The sequence below is a fragment of the Andrena cerasifolii genome, chromosome 4 (genome assembly GCF_050908995.1).
Source record: "Andrena cerasifolii isolate SP2316 chromosome 4, iyAndCera1_principal, whole genome shotgun sequence".
NCBI classification, from domain to species: domain Eukaryota; kingdom Metazoa; phylum Arthropoda; class Insecta; order Hymenoptera; family Andrenidae; genus Andrena; species Andrena cerasifolii.
The window spans coordinates 13693183-13706270 of NC_135121.1; the positions used below are offsets into that span (position 1 = coordinate 13693183).

The 13088-nt window shown below is 46.1% G+C and overlaps 1 protein-coding gene across 2 annotated transcripts in view; it reads left to right on the forward strand.

The window, feature by feature from the left end:
* The window catches only part of Rpb8 (DNA-directed RNA polymerases I, II, and III subunit Rpb8), a 63949-nt gene that overhangs the window by 33899 nt on the left and 16962 nt on the right, over nucleotides 1-13088 (forward strand). For both annotated transcript variants that reach the window (XM_076810836.1, XM_076810837.1), the window contains one exon: nucleotides 563-743. In XM_076810836.1, the coding sequence (XP_076666951.1) occupies nucleotides 563-743 (181 nt within the window). The remainder of the gene's footprint in view (nucleotides 1-562; nucleotides 744-13088) is intronic.

Here is a 13088-nt window from a genome sequence, read left to right on the forward strand (position 1 = left end):
TTGAGTACTCTTCTAGAACAGTGAGCGCGTACCTATTACGAATACCTACTGTATTTTCTATAATCTAGTTCTGACATAAGTTTTTAGTATCGCTGCTTCAGCTCGGCCAGATCCCATTTTATCGCAGCAATTTCTGAACCCCTTCTACCCCCGTGTCTCACGGTCTCTTGCATAATCAGCAGCAGTTATAGATAATCGCCGGGACGTATTAAAGTTTTCGTGCATCGTTCCGCAGTGACGTGTCGCCGTACATGATATACAAGCCGCGGAAGGGAAATTATCGTAGCAAGTCTCCTTTTACTCAATGTCTGCCGTCGCGAACCCCAATGTTCGTCGAACAATACCGATCAGGCCTGGCTATCGGTTTACGCGACCACCCGTGCGAGCCTCGTTAAATGTGCCGAGGCACCGCGTCTGCATCGGCCCCAATGTATTTTCGATGCAACCGCCTTGAGGTTTATTATTAGACCTCGATTTCCCTGTTCCGATATCGCGGTTTTCGTCGCACGATTATCCTCGTCGATTCGTTTTACTCAGAGACCTCTTGCTTTCTTCTCTGCAGGCGATAAATTTCGTCTGGTGCTCGCGACGACATTGCGGGAAGACGGCTACCCAGACGGAGGGGAGTGGAACGCGACGGAGCAGGAAGGAGGTTCCAGAGCGGACAGCTTCGAATACGTGATGTCCGGCAAGGTGTACCGAATCGAGGGTGACGAGGCCAGCAACGAACCCAGCAGCAGATTGTGAGTGGCAGATTTTTTTATTATTATTATTATTAATTGATAACGGCGTGGTACTCTTGACAGAATAAAATCAGGCTACTATATATAGTCAGGATAGTAATAATGAATGGATGGTTTCATCAATGGAGAAATGTTCAGTAACAATCGACGTATTCAGTTTTCAAACGCAACTTGCCAATCTTTCTCCTTACAAGCGAGAATTAACGTTACTATCCTACAGTTTCGATCGGAATATTAGTAGAGCCTGCGTCGATCGAAGTGTAACAGTAAAATCTGAAGCGCAGTACGCTTGGAATGCACGTTACGATCTCCGCACCGCTATTTTATTCTGTTACGATACCCCGCCATGTAATCACCCCGCGTATCTCGTGCGTGCACGCACACAGAACGTCACGGTGTGACGTCATTCGCACGCGTCAGTGCGCGCGCGCGCGCTCTCTTTCTGCTGTGTGATCCCCGATTGGCTCGCTTCCAGTGCTCAATGAATGGTCTAACGAATTCTTTAAGCGTCTAATATCGAGGAAACCCTCTCGCGAGAGAGTTGCATCGCTAATATTTACACCTCGGAAAGGAATGATAAACATTGTCGCCTCTGCGACGGGTTTCTTGGAATCTTGCGTGGGAATACGTTTGAAGAAAATAGTGTCGAAGGGGGAGATAGAGAGGATTGTTCTCGCTGGGATATAAATTAGAAAGCAAACGTAGCTGGGGATCGGAATTCTTCGCGAATTGTTGAGGGGGAGAGAAAGTTGCCGTCTGTGGAGGGATTCCCCGCGATAACCCTGCTTGACCGACTTATCACTTAACCTTGAAACTCGATTCCGCCCGCGTGTGCAGCGAATGTATGCAGCAAAGGCCACTTTGATGTTTGATTGGGGCAGGTTGCGCCTTAAAGTATGCGCGTCGCGACTCGTCCCCGACTATTGTGCGGGGCTTGCATTGATTCAGATAGCGTAGCTTGGCTAACGCTCGATAAGATAAGCCTGTGCAAACTTGGCCGAGCTACGCCGCGAAGGCTTTTAAACCGTGCGTAGAGACATTACGCAGTTACGCAATTGTTACGTTTTAGCGAATTACCTTTTAACCCTTAGGGTACGTTTATGGCGGAGCTGCGATAATAGCGAAGGGAAAGAAATATTTCTTTCTCGGCGCTTTTATCGTTTGGTCATCTATGTAGTAAGCGTTGCTCTACTCGCTGATCCGATGTAAACAGTTCCATTGTAAAACAATATAATGTATTTCGACCAGTGATGCGCGATATTGGTCCCAACTATCGATAATGCTTATCGATATATATTTCTTCGTTCAATATCGATACATGAAATATATTATTCAAAAAGTCTCGATGTTGCTAATATCGATACAAAGATCGTATGAATTTACCAATTAAAAAATAAGCTACATATATTCGAGAGAATATTATTATTGATTAAAAGGAATTTTCAAAAAGAACAATTTTCATATAGTACCATTAAGAGATTATTTTATTCAAATTAAGATTCAAAAGTATTACAATGAAAACAAGTAATCTACTTTCCAAATCATATTTACAAGGAAACTAGAATTTTTATTTTAATAAGAAATATCATAGGCACTATTCGATATAAAAGTATGAAAAGGAATTACTGCATTTTACTTAAACGCGATAATTTGAAAATTAGCTTTAATTGGCTCGAACGAAAGTAGGTGCGATAACTATTATCGATATTTTGAACGAAGTTATGGATACCTGCAATTATTAGCGTTTGAAATATCGATAGCAAAATATCAAAATATCGACATGCAAATATCGATATGTACAGTGATCGATAAATATCGCGCGTCACTAATTTCGACGCTTCGCTCTTATCGTCGCTGTGATCGTTTATCGCAGCTCCAACATAAACGTACCCTTACCCAGAGTTCTTTAGTGATTAATAAGTCGGAGGTAGAAATTTATTATTCCGGTGTCGAATTTCTGAAATGGGGAATGATAAGTGAAGTAGTCGCGGCACTTATGTATGCACAGTGACGAACTAATCGTTCTCGGAGCGTGCACAAGAGGTGTATCCCCTCGATTAATTATTTTTGACGCGGCAGGAAGTTTCGATTGTCAGTCAGATTGCACGGAGCGCTTAAAGCCACCTGGCAACTTCTTCCATCAGGATTAATTGGACGGATAGACAGGCTCGTCGTTGTAGCGTGGAAAATGATTACAAAATCGATTAACTCGCGACAGGCTGTAATTTATTATCCGACACCGTGGATTTTTGTGTCCCCTGGCGTAAAACACGTCGTTCGAATAGCGATCCGCTTTTCAGCTCTCTTTGCTGCGGGGATATCGATTAATCGATCACTTTATTATCCATAATCCATGGCTGGTCCGCTATCTTCGTATACACGACACTATTCCCGCCGTTACCAGAGATTCTATCGCGTTGGGCAATTTTCTACAAACCCTCGAGCATACGCAGGTTTCCCTTGGCCTATGGAAGGGTTGCGCGAAGGATTCGTTAATTAGAACTCGAGAACCAAGGGAGGGCATCGAGGCTGGAAGCAGTTCCCTTCGCTAGAAGACCGCGCGGCAGTCATTCGGCAGCGTTCGGTCGGTAAAAGCGGAACGGAGGCATCGGAACATTCGGAACCGGGCTCTCGGAGAACAGGGAGCCACTCTGCGTTCACTCGGTGGGTAATGAAGCGGGTGAACACAGCTGGTGGTATCTCAGTTTTCTGAGGGCGTTGTCAACCCAAGAGTTACCTGCCGTTCCCTGTGCGGTGGACCAAATGTCACAGAAGAGAGGCAGTAATATTTTCGATGCCATCGAGGAGAAGAAGCACGCTAGTACCTCGCACACAACTTCTGCGAACCATATATCTCCGTGGCACGTAAAGAAGTCACCATGATCAACGAGTATCGCTAGACCATTTAAGATCGAAACTTACATTGTGGTCTCAATTACGAAAGCCTTGGTATATCCCACTTTCGAGGGTGTACTCCGAGTACCTACGGCGCTAAGTCGCTACTCTGTCGGTACCTATTGCTCCTATACACCGAGGGCAATCTAGTGAAATTAATGCTACGCAACGCGTGCGAGCCTCTCGATGGCGCGAGACCACCAAACAGGGGCGTGACAGCTGGGAAATGAATTATTGATCGGGGTCGCTGGAGACACCAGGATATATGGATATAGCCAATCCTCCGCCGAGTCGAACAACGCGCAGGCACACCGCGAGACGTTGCCATAGCAGTGATGCATCCTCCAGGGAAGGACACCCGTTATCAGGGTTTCGCGCTCCATCGCGATGGTGGTCCTCGTCAGCTTCTACTCTGTTTCTTTTTACTTTCGAATACAGTTGCTGAGAGATTCGTTCGTGGAGAAGTTAGCGGTGCGACGGATTACGAGGATGTTTATGATTCCCGTTTCGCGATCGATGGGGTGCAAGTGGGGCGGCTCGAGCGTGCACTGTGCGCGCATCGACGACACCGCCGTGCATTTGAATCGCTCGGTGGCGCGTTGCGCGCCAGGATGCGCACAAGGTCGTCCGGGCTGTCAGAATCAGCTGACGCTTCGGATGGCCAATCAGCTGCTCCTAGAGCTAAGCAGGCAGAGTCTTCCCTCCTGACTCCTGTCTGACGCGCAGTCTCGTTTGCTAATAGAGACCTCGACTCATCTCTCCTGTTTTTGCTATTCTCTTAATCGTTTCCGTGTCTGCCTTTACTTCAGAAGAAGAAGGGAGTAGTAAACACAGGGATGCTCAAGTTTCATAGGTCGATCTCTCTCCAGTTTTTGCTATTCTTTTAATTGTTTCCGTGTCTGTCTTTACTTCAGAAGAAACGGAGTAGTAAATACAGGGATGCTGAAGTTTCGTGGGCCGATGCAATGTGATTTTAGTACGCGGTTGGATTTTTACAAATTCCAAGGACAAGTCGCAAGTATCGGTTAATTGTCAGGTTGCTTTTCAGCAAGTATCACGTGCGTCACTTAAACGATAACAGACTGCACGGCACGCCAGTCGAACAATGCATCGTTGGTCACATCTAATTCGATTAATCCCCTGGATTAATTTTCTTCGGAGATGCTCGCATGCCCAACACAGATGAGACGAGACCACCATTGCGACACGTCGGATGGTAATATCTCAGGATGACATCATCCCCGTCATTATCGCGATCGAACGTCCCAAACGAGATTAATCGATAAACGTTGCGCGTCGCGGTGCGTTTCCCGCGTGGAAAATAACGCCCCGAGCAGCGTCTCGATAAGCTGACTACCACCGACGTGTGGCCGAGGCACACAGGGAACGGCTGAAAGTACGAGTAACACCGGAAGGCGCGTCACCGGTGCATCGCGCTCTAATGGCGGCGCGTTTAATGCGAACAGCGGCATAATTAACTGTTATCTTGGACGATGCACCGTGATGGAAAATACGAGCTCTCGAGGTGATGCATTATTGTTTGCTCCGTGGCCTCTACTATAACTGCTGGACTCGTGGGAGCATCGAGATGATGGACTTTTGGTATTCCGATGATATCGTAACGGAGATAATTATTCCCCCATTGTTGAAACCGTATTCTTCGTTTCTATCAGAACTTTTCGAAATCAGTGATAGTCACACGCTGTCCCTTCATTCAAGCGCACGTCGGACTTGACAAAAGTGAGTGCGGCATATGGTTCTTCTCCGTGAGTCACGCCAGGTTGGTAAGTCGGTAGGTACCCATCACCGAGCCCCGAACTCCTCCCGATGTCGTAAACATATCCGTGCTGCCTAACGAGGAAAAATTAACCGCCATGTCATCCGACGTATGTAAGCTAGTTATGCGAAAACTCGCGGGTCAGTGGGAGGGGAGACGAAGCGCGTGAAAATGTCGCGCGTGTTGCTCGCGTCATGGCCAGGGGAATTACGTAAGTCTCCGTTGCAACTGCGGCAGAATTGCAGCATACAGGTTTTTGGCAGGGGGGCCAGTTTCGTTTTTGTCCTCTAGTCAACGCTCGCGCTGTTTATTGTATAAATTAGCAATTAATCGTAGCTTCGTGTATGCCGGCCTGACGGGAACATGGGAGCTTCAAATCTGCGCTGGGATCTGAAATTTGCACTCGGAAAGCCCGAGCGGTGATATAACAGTGACTCTTTTAACTTTTGAATAGTAAACGTTTAAGTAAAAAGAAGTATGTACTTAGTTGATTGAGAAGTTAAGTTCCCTTGAACAACGTTGCGGTTTGTAGTTACTTGAAGAAAAAGCGCTCATATCTATGGTCATTATAGGTACGAGTAGCGGTGTGAAAGTGGGCACGAGCGTCAGCAGGAATATCGATTGGTTAATGACTGTGCCATGCATGTATGTGTATGTTTGAAAGCGCAAAACTCAAAAACTGCCGAGCCGATTTCGTTCGACTGTATACCAGAAGAATCTTTGTTTTAATGGAACTGCTACGCCTAGGTTGTGGAATAGTTTTTAGAATTAAATGCTAAATTAAATGAGACCCGGAACGTCTAATTTAATAAAGCAGTAGCACTGCGAATCTTAGATGGTAGTACGAGAGCATCCTATTACTAAAAAAATGAACAGCAGTATCTCCACGAGTGTCTATACCACCGATAGTAAAGTGCAGAAGATTCTGAGAACGAGAGTTTCCTCCCGACGTTTCCCGTGTACGCTCATTCCCGTCGAAATAGCCTGCAGGGATACTGGGTCAAGACATCAGCAGCGCCCATTACGCGTTAACGTTTCGTACGCTACTGGACAGCTCGTAGCCTTGTACTTTAGAGGCTTTATAGACGGTTACGCACAGACGGCTCGGAAGAGCGGAAGGAGGAAGGGAATGCATCGTCACGTAATGGAAGCATTATGCAATCCAGCCCCGACAGCTTGTGTACTAACAGCTGATCCGCTTTGGCTGTGGCAGTCTTCCACGTTCACTCTGCAGATGGCATTCTTTTATCAACGTGTCCCATCAGAGGACACCATCCCTTAAGCTGGGTTTACACCTGACGAGTGACTCGGCCCAGTGAAAATCTTCCCCGCCGGATTACTCGGCCGAGTAGTAGAATATGCGTTCAACAATTCAACACCGGATACCTAGCTAGATCCAGAGTTCTGTTAATAACGAAGCTCAGACATGCCACAGGCTTCCACTTCGATGGGAGATAATCATTCCGAGTACCATGGCGCGGCCCGCAGTTCTCGTTCGCTTCCTCCGTGATCACCCTTTTCTTCCCAGATTAATGGCCACCAACAGTGGGCCTGGTTCCCTCGAAATCCCCGCGTGCTCCTACAAATCCAGCGAGCTTCGAGGCTCCCCGGCGCAGCGTCGTTAATACCATTGTCTCGTTCGGAGGTGCTCCACGGTGAGTTGTTTCACGGATGCAACCTCTGGGGGAGCCAGTGTGTTCGAGTTACTTGATTACGGCTACGTTAATCCGTATGGGCACGATCTTGATGCGCATACCCGCGCGGTTAGACTGCCACTCCATCGCGCGCTATACTCTGTCGTGCAACTCGAAGAGGAATTATTCGGAAGTTTTTCGCGAGAAGCGACATGTAGGTCAACGCGATGGTATCGACGATCCCCGGATCTCGCCAGTGCCTCTTCACGCGCCGTATATTCATTACACGTGAAAATAATCCGCGTGTTTTCACGTACGTGCCATCCATTCCTCGACGCACACTCGCTCGCTCGCTAATATTTCCTTTTGTGCCGACTCAGCAATCGATACCTCTAACAGAGGTCCCTTTGTCCACTCATCCTTTGCGGAGAGGTGTACCTGATACCTGCGAGGCATAAATTCCCTCCGCGCCTTTGTTCTGATACATGGATACGCGCTCCCATCTTGGAGATGGGAGATCAATTATTGTACTTGGATATCGGTGCTTGATGTTGCATGTATCAGGTTCCTAGTGGGTTCCTGCGCGTCATGTAGCCGCTGGTGATATATTTTAGAGTATTTCAATATGGAGAGATCAGTATCGCCTGTCTTATTACTTCATAATTGAGTTACTTTTAATTTCTGGTAAATTCATAGGATCCGCGGCATTTTTTTGGCGATACGATTGCATAACGGTGCAATCTTGTATTTCAGGAGGTTGTATTAATATTAATGTAACGTCGAAGAGATCTGCCGAGTTTCCTTGGCAAATAGCGCGTATTCCAGCTCCCGCTGCCCGATATTCGAGGCCTCCTGGCCAGTTGTTCCCGGACACGAGCTCCAGGCTCGCCGGTTCCCAGGGGTGACCCAGTTTCATTTATCCCCTCACGGTCGGCCAGCACCTGCCTGGCGAACCTCCGCCGCCTACGCAGCTTCGCCAGGCTTTCTGGATGGAGCTTGGCCTCCCTTCCACCTGTGCTCACCCCTCCAGCTGAATTTAATCAGTTCCTGTTGCGTCCACTTCTAACTCTGTCCCTATGGTTTGCTCGCAAACAGCGGAGGGTCGCTCGGTGAATAGGCTCAGTACTCTAAGTTGTTACTATTAGACTCGTTTAGTTTAGGAAATTAAGATACCACTTAGGGTCCTCGGTGGTGGTAGAAAGAGGTGTACGTTTTCTCGAAGTAGATATTGCTAATGTTAAAATATATATCTCTGCATACCCAAGTCAGAAGCTCGCGGAAGTTGCTATTATAAATCAATGTCACGGAGCATTTATCTCCTCCACGCTCAGCTTTATGGATTCCACCGTTTCCCTCGTCCTCTATTTTCAATTTCCACTCGCCTTACGCACTCCCCGTGGTTTCTCCGGCTTCCTAAATCCCATTCCCGGGCACGTCCGGGCCGTACACGTGTACCCGCCAATCCTCCCTCTGTATCCCTCTTGATCTCTCTCCCTAATGCTCCGCACGCGCACCCTCGCCAGGAACTCTCCTGGGAAAAGGTCAGACAGTCAGAGGCCAACCTACGCCGCGAAATTGGGTCAGCCCCTGGCGGCCGCTCGTGCATGAATACTCCCCTGCGCCCCACCACAGGCGGAAGGCGGTCGGCCAGGGCCTTCAGGGGTTGCAGGGGGCGCGTGGGAGTTGTTGATGGTAGGAAGAAATAGGTTAACGCCGAGGAATATAAGTCCAGAGGGAGGGGAAGGGCGAGACTGGCAGTGGTTGCGAATAGCTTTGTACGCGACATATCCACCCCATTCTTTAACTAGACGCTGCTTCACTTTTAACTCCAGTCTGTATTCCACCTGTCCCCTCGGGAATTTTCGCGCGGAGTTCATTAGGGAGGGTTGGTAGAGCGCGGCTTCCACGCCGACTGAACAATTTGTCGAACCTCGATGATTTATTCAGCCGAACGGAGGCGTAGGCGCGTCCTTGGCCCTATTACCAACGAGCAAACTGTGGCACCCTTAATGTGCCCCAAGGTTGAGAGCCACGAAGACGCGCCCCTCCTGCGCGCGATAAGTAGAAACTGATTGCCCCTCTCCGATCGATAGTGTCTCTTCGTTTCCGCCTCCGCCTTATCGCGCCAACCTTCCCCCGGGGTAATTAAGTTTCGGGCGAATTCAGCGAGTCCTCCAGCTGATCTCCAGACACCTCCGACGCTATCTCGATCACTTCCATAGAGAAGTCCTGCTTCGCGAGCTGCGGAACCTTTCTAACGAGACCCTTTCGCGATTTCTTCTCCTGGATGGGGAAACGGCGATTAGATTTTCTTCCAGGGAATCTAATTCACCTATACAGATGATAAGAAGGATAACAAGCTGCTTCTGTTGGGCGTGCATGTTTGAACAGCGAAGGGGAAGCATTCGTCAGGGGTAGTGTTCCTTCTCGAGAAATTTTATAAATGCTTATTTCTTATTTCTCAAGAAATACTATCTTTCTCGAGAAACTTGAGTCTACGAGAATTATTATAAATCTCATTTATTTTCAGAATTGAATTTTTAGTTAGTTCAATTTGTATATTACTAGTTAATCGCGAACGTGTAAACACATCTGCAATTTATAATAAATCTTATTAGTAGCATTAGAACCTATATGAATTACAATAGAAAATCTCAGTAGAAAAGCTTCGACATTATTGACTGGCGAAGGTGCTCTTAAATTCTTATTTAACGATTTAGAAAAATGGTATACTTACTGAATTAAGTAATGAGTTTCTTGTGGCTATTAAAGAAGAAATATCGAAAAGAAGAGACAAAACTATTGTATCCCTTATAAAATTGTTGCATAGCTAATGGAGAATCTCTTCAAAAAGATTCAAAAGACGCGTTTGTCATTTAATATCCACGACAGATATGTATATAACGCCAGAACAATTTTTAAGTATCTAAAATTTTGCGGAAAATATAACAGTAACCATGATTCTCCTGAAAATACTGGAAAATTTACGAGTCCTTAAAATGAAGAATTACCATTAAGAAAACAATTAGAGATAGCAATCGCAGAGAGCCTTCAAGAAATTAGTATCAACCAAGAAGACGATAAATTCTGGACTTTAACAAAGGAATTTCATATTTTTTAGTCCACTGGAAGGACGCCCAATTTACCATAATTTTTGGATATGCTACATAGGATCAAATCAACATCCACTCAAAACGAAAGAAAGTTTTCTACAGCTACAGATTTTATCACAAAAAAAGAAACAGATGAAAAATCAGTTTAAAATAAAAAAGTAATGTTTCACTTTGCACAAATTTTGTATTAAATAAATAAATATATCAATTATATTTAATATCTGTTTTTTCATTTATACAAGGTTTGTGCAAATTAGACAGGAATGAACAATTAGTTAAAGGTCTCTTGTGTTTTTGATAAATATTATCAACATTATTCCAAAATTATAAATTTTGTAATATTTCTTTCAATTTCTCGAGAATCCTCGAGAAGTACGATCTGATTTCTCGGGAAACAAAAAATATCGAGGAATCAGGAACACACTAGCCAGGGGTGAGTCTTTGAGACATATGGGGGTGAAAGTCGCCTCTCGAAGATGGAACACGCTGGAGAAGAGGCTCCAGCCCCGTTTGCTATTGACTGGGAAGTCGCTGTTCCACTCCCCCCCTACTCGAAGGGATTACTGGTGGCACAGCAGGGTTGCGGGGGTGGATCCGCTGACGTCATTCCGCGAACGCGTACCTACTTTCATACAGCGCGATGATGATAGAGATTAAATAGCGCGAGGAATTAATGGGAATTATATGCATGGGAAATTACTGGGGATAATTGATGGAATAATGTTTCGGGAATACACGAGTTAAACGAGCTTAATATCCTTGGCATTTCCTGACACTACTTAACGCCGCAGCGGATCGTTTCTTTTATTTATCACGTTAACGTTCATTTATTTCCAAGTGTGTTATTTGGTTTGCAATGCGATATACGATCAATGGCGACTGCATTGTTCCCGACGTGGCCTCTGGCCCAGCTTGCGGCGACGTAGAAACAGAATTCCCTTTGAACTGCTCCGGTAATTGAATGGCCGTCCCGCTTCCTCCGTCGCGCTGCGTGCTCTAGAAATCTCCAAGACCTCGTAAACGCCAGTCAGATTGTGTCCCCGCCGCGGGATTACGGTCAAGTTAAGCAAAACATTTATATAGGATCCCCGGAGCCCTTGCCACTTCCTGTGTGTGGGGTTGAAACGGGCCCGTTAGTTGGCTGCCAATCGCAGCCTCCACGCTCTCGATCCAATTACTCGACCTGTCTGTCGCGCTCGAGAGCGCCGAGTTATTCCCGCACGTTTCACATACGAGGTGTCAGGGAATCGCGTGGAAATACTGCGCCGTGGCTGAAACGGCGATACGAGAGGGAAGCTAAATATCACGCGAAATTCGGCCGACGTGCGCGAATCCTTTTTTCAACTACTTCCGAAGCACCCCATTAAATTGCGCGCCACGTTACGATCCACTAAAATGTTGCTGTAACTTTTCACCACACCCGTGCGCAGCGTGCCTCCCCTCCGATATATATGGGTCACTCAGATTGATCGTGAAATTCGTGTCTCATAAAATTGCTGTTCCCGATTGAACATATCACCTCTCGCCGTTGGTCCGATCCAATTGGCTCCCATTTCAGTATCCCCCCCTGCCACTCTGTCAGCGCCTAAACGCGCGCATCGGGCAGACTGCAACTGCGGAGGGTTTCGCCCAGTCGCCCGTTCTTCGCTGCTCCACAATTTCTGGCTTTGTTTTTCATCAGCCGCGCCGCGCTGTCGATTCTGCAACGCTCTAGCGCGCGCACCGCGCCCGTTGACTCGCGCTGGAGACGGAGGCCTGTATCAGTTCCTTCCGGACTCTCGTAGCCAGAGAATAATCGGCCGACGTTATTATAGCCGCCGGCACAGACGCGGTTGCTCGTTCCTGGGGCCACGTGTTGCTTCCACTTCCCTCGTTGCCCCTTCGCGCGTCCTCGGCGCGAGCTGGTTTCTAAGTAGAAAAGTTCGATTCGTGGTCAGACAGGGCGAGCGCGACCTTCGCGGCGCGCCGCAGATGCCTTTTTAAGCCTCGTTCCGCGACTCTTGGGGGGGTAATTCGTTGTTTACCGAATCCTGGGATCGTTTCCTATTATCCTGGCACTCTGCGACGGCGTTAATTATCATCCAGCTGTTATTGCTTCACGGCTAACGGTAATTGGATCTTCGGCTAGTATTTAATTGTGGCTCTGACCAGTAGAGTGCGAAACTGCGCGGCTCTGGCGGTTTAATAGGAATTTGAATAGAGTGGAGGAGCTAGGGCAAATCCAGGGAGTTGGTACAGTTGCTTAGTGCAGACCAATTGCTTCTCTAGAAGCGAAATGGTTGAATGAATAGCGTCATTTCACTTCCTTCTGTGTTTTTCTGGATTTGTAGGCTATAAAAGGTAAATTACATTTAACCTTTTTTTATCAAACAGTGGTGTACGGAATCGTATTTAAAACATACCTACTTCTATGTTAATTTTTGTTTAATGTTTTGGATAATAAGATAGTTCCTATTTAGGGATAATGCAGCGACAGTGTTTGGCCATATTAATTACAGTTATGATTAGGAAAAATGGTTGACTTTCAAATTCTGAGCGAGGGGTGCTTCACTTTCTAAACTTTTATTTTATAAGTTAAATTTACAATATTTTGCATCGAATTTTTTTTAGTTTTTTTTTTAATATTGAGTAGGGTAAACCAACAAGTAATTGACCGCGTACCAGTGAATGACCATTAGGCAGAGAAATGTCAATTATAAGTTTAAACATTATTATATGTTTATAAATGGAGTGTAGTTGCACTTTAAACAACCTATATTTTTAGTCACGCGTATTAAGCGAACATTAATAAGTACAATTGAAAACATTAATAAGTTTTACATTTTATAATTTTTTTTTTAAATTACGATAAGAATAAGTAATTATTTTTATAGAAATTCCAAGAGAAATAAATTTAAATGCAATTTCAACAGTTGTTTTGTTATTA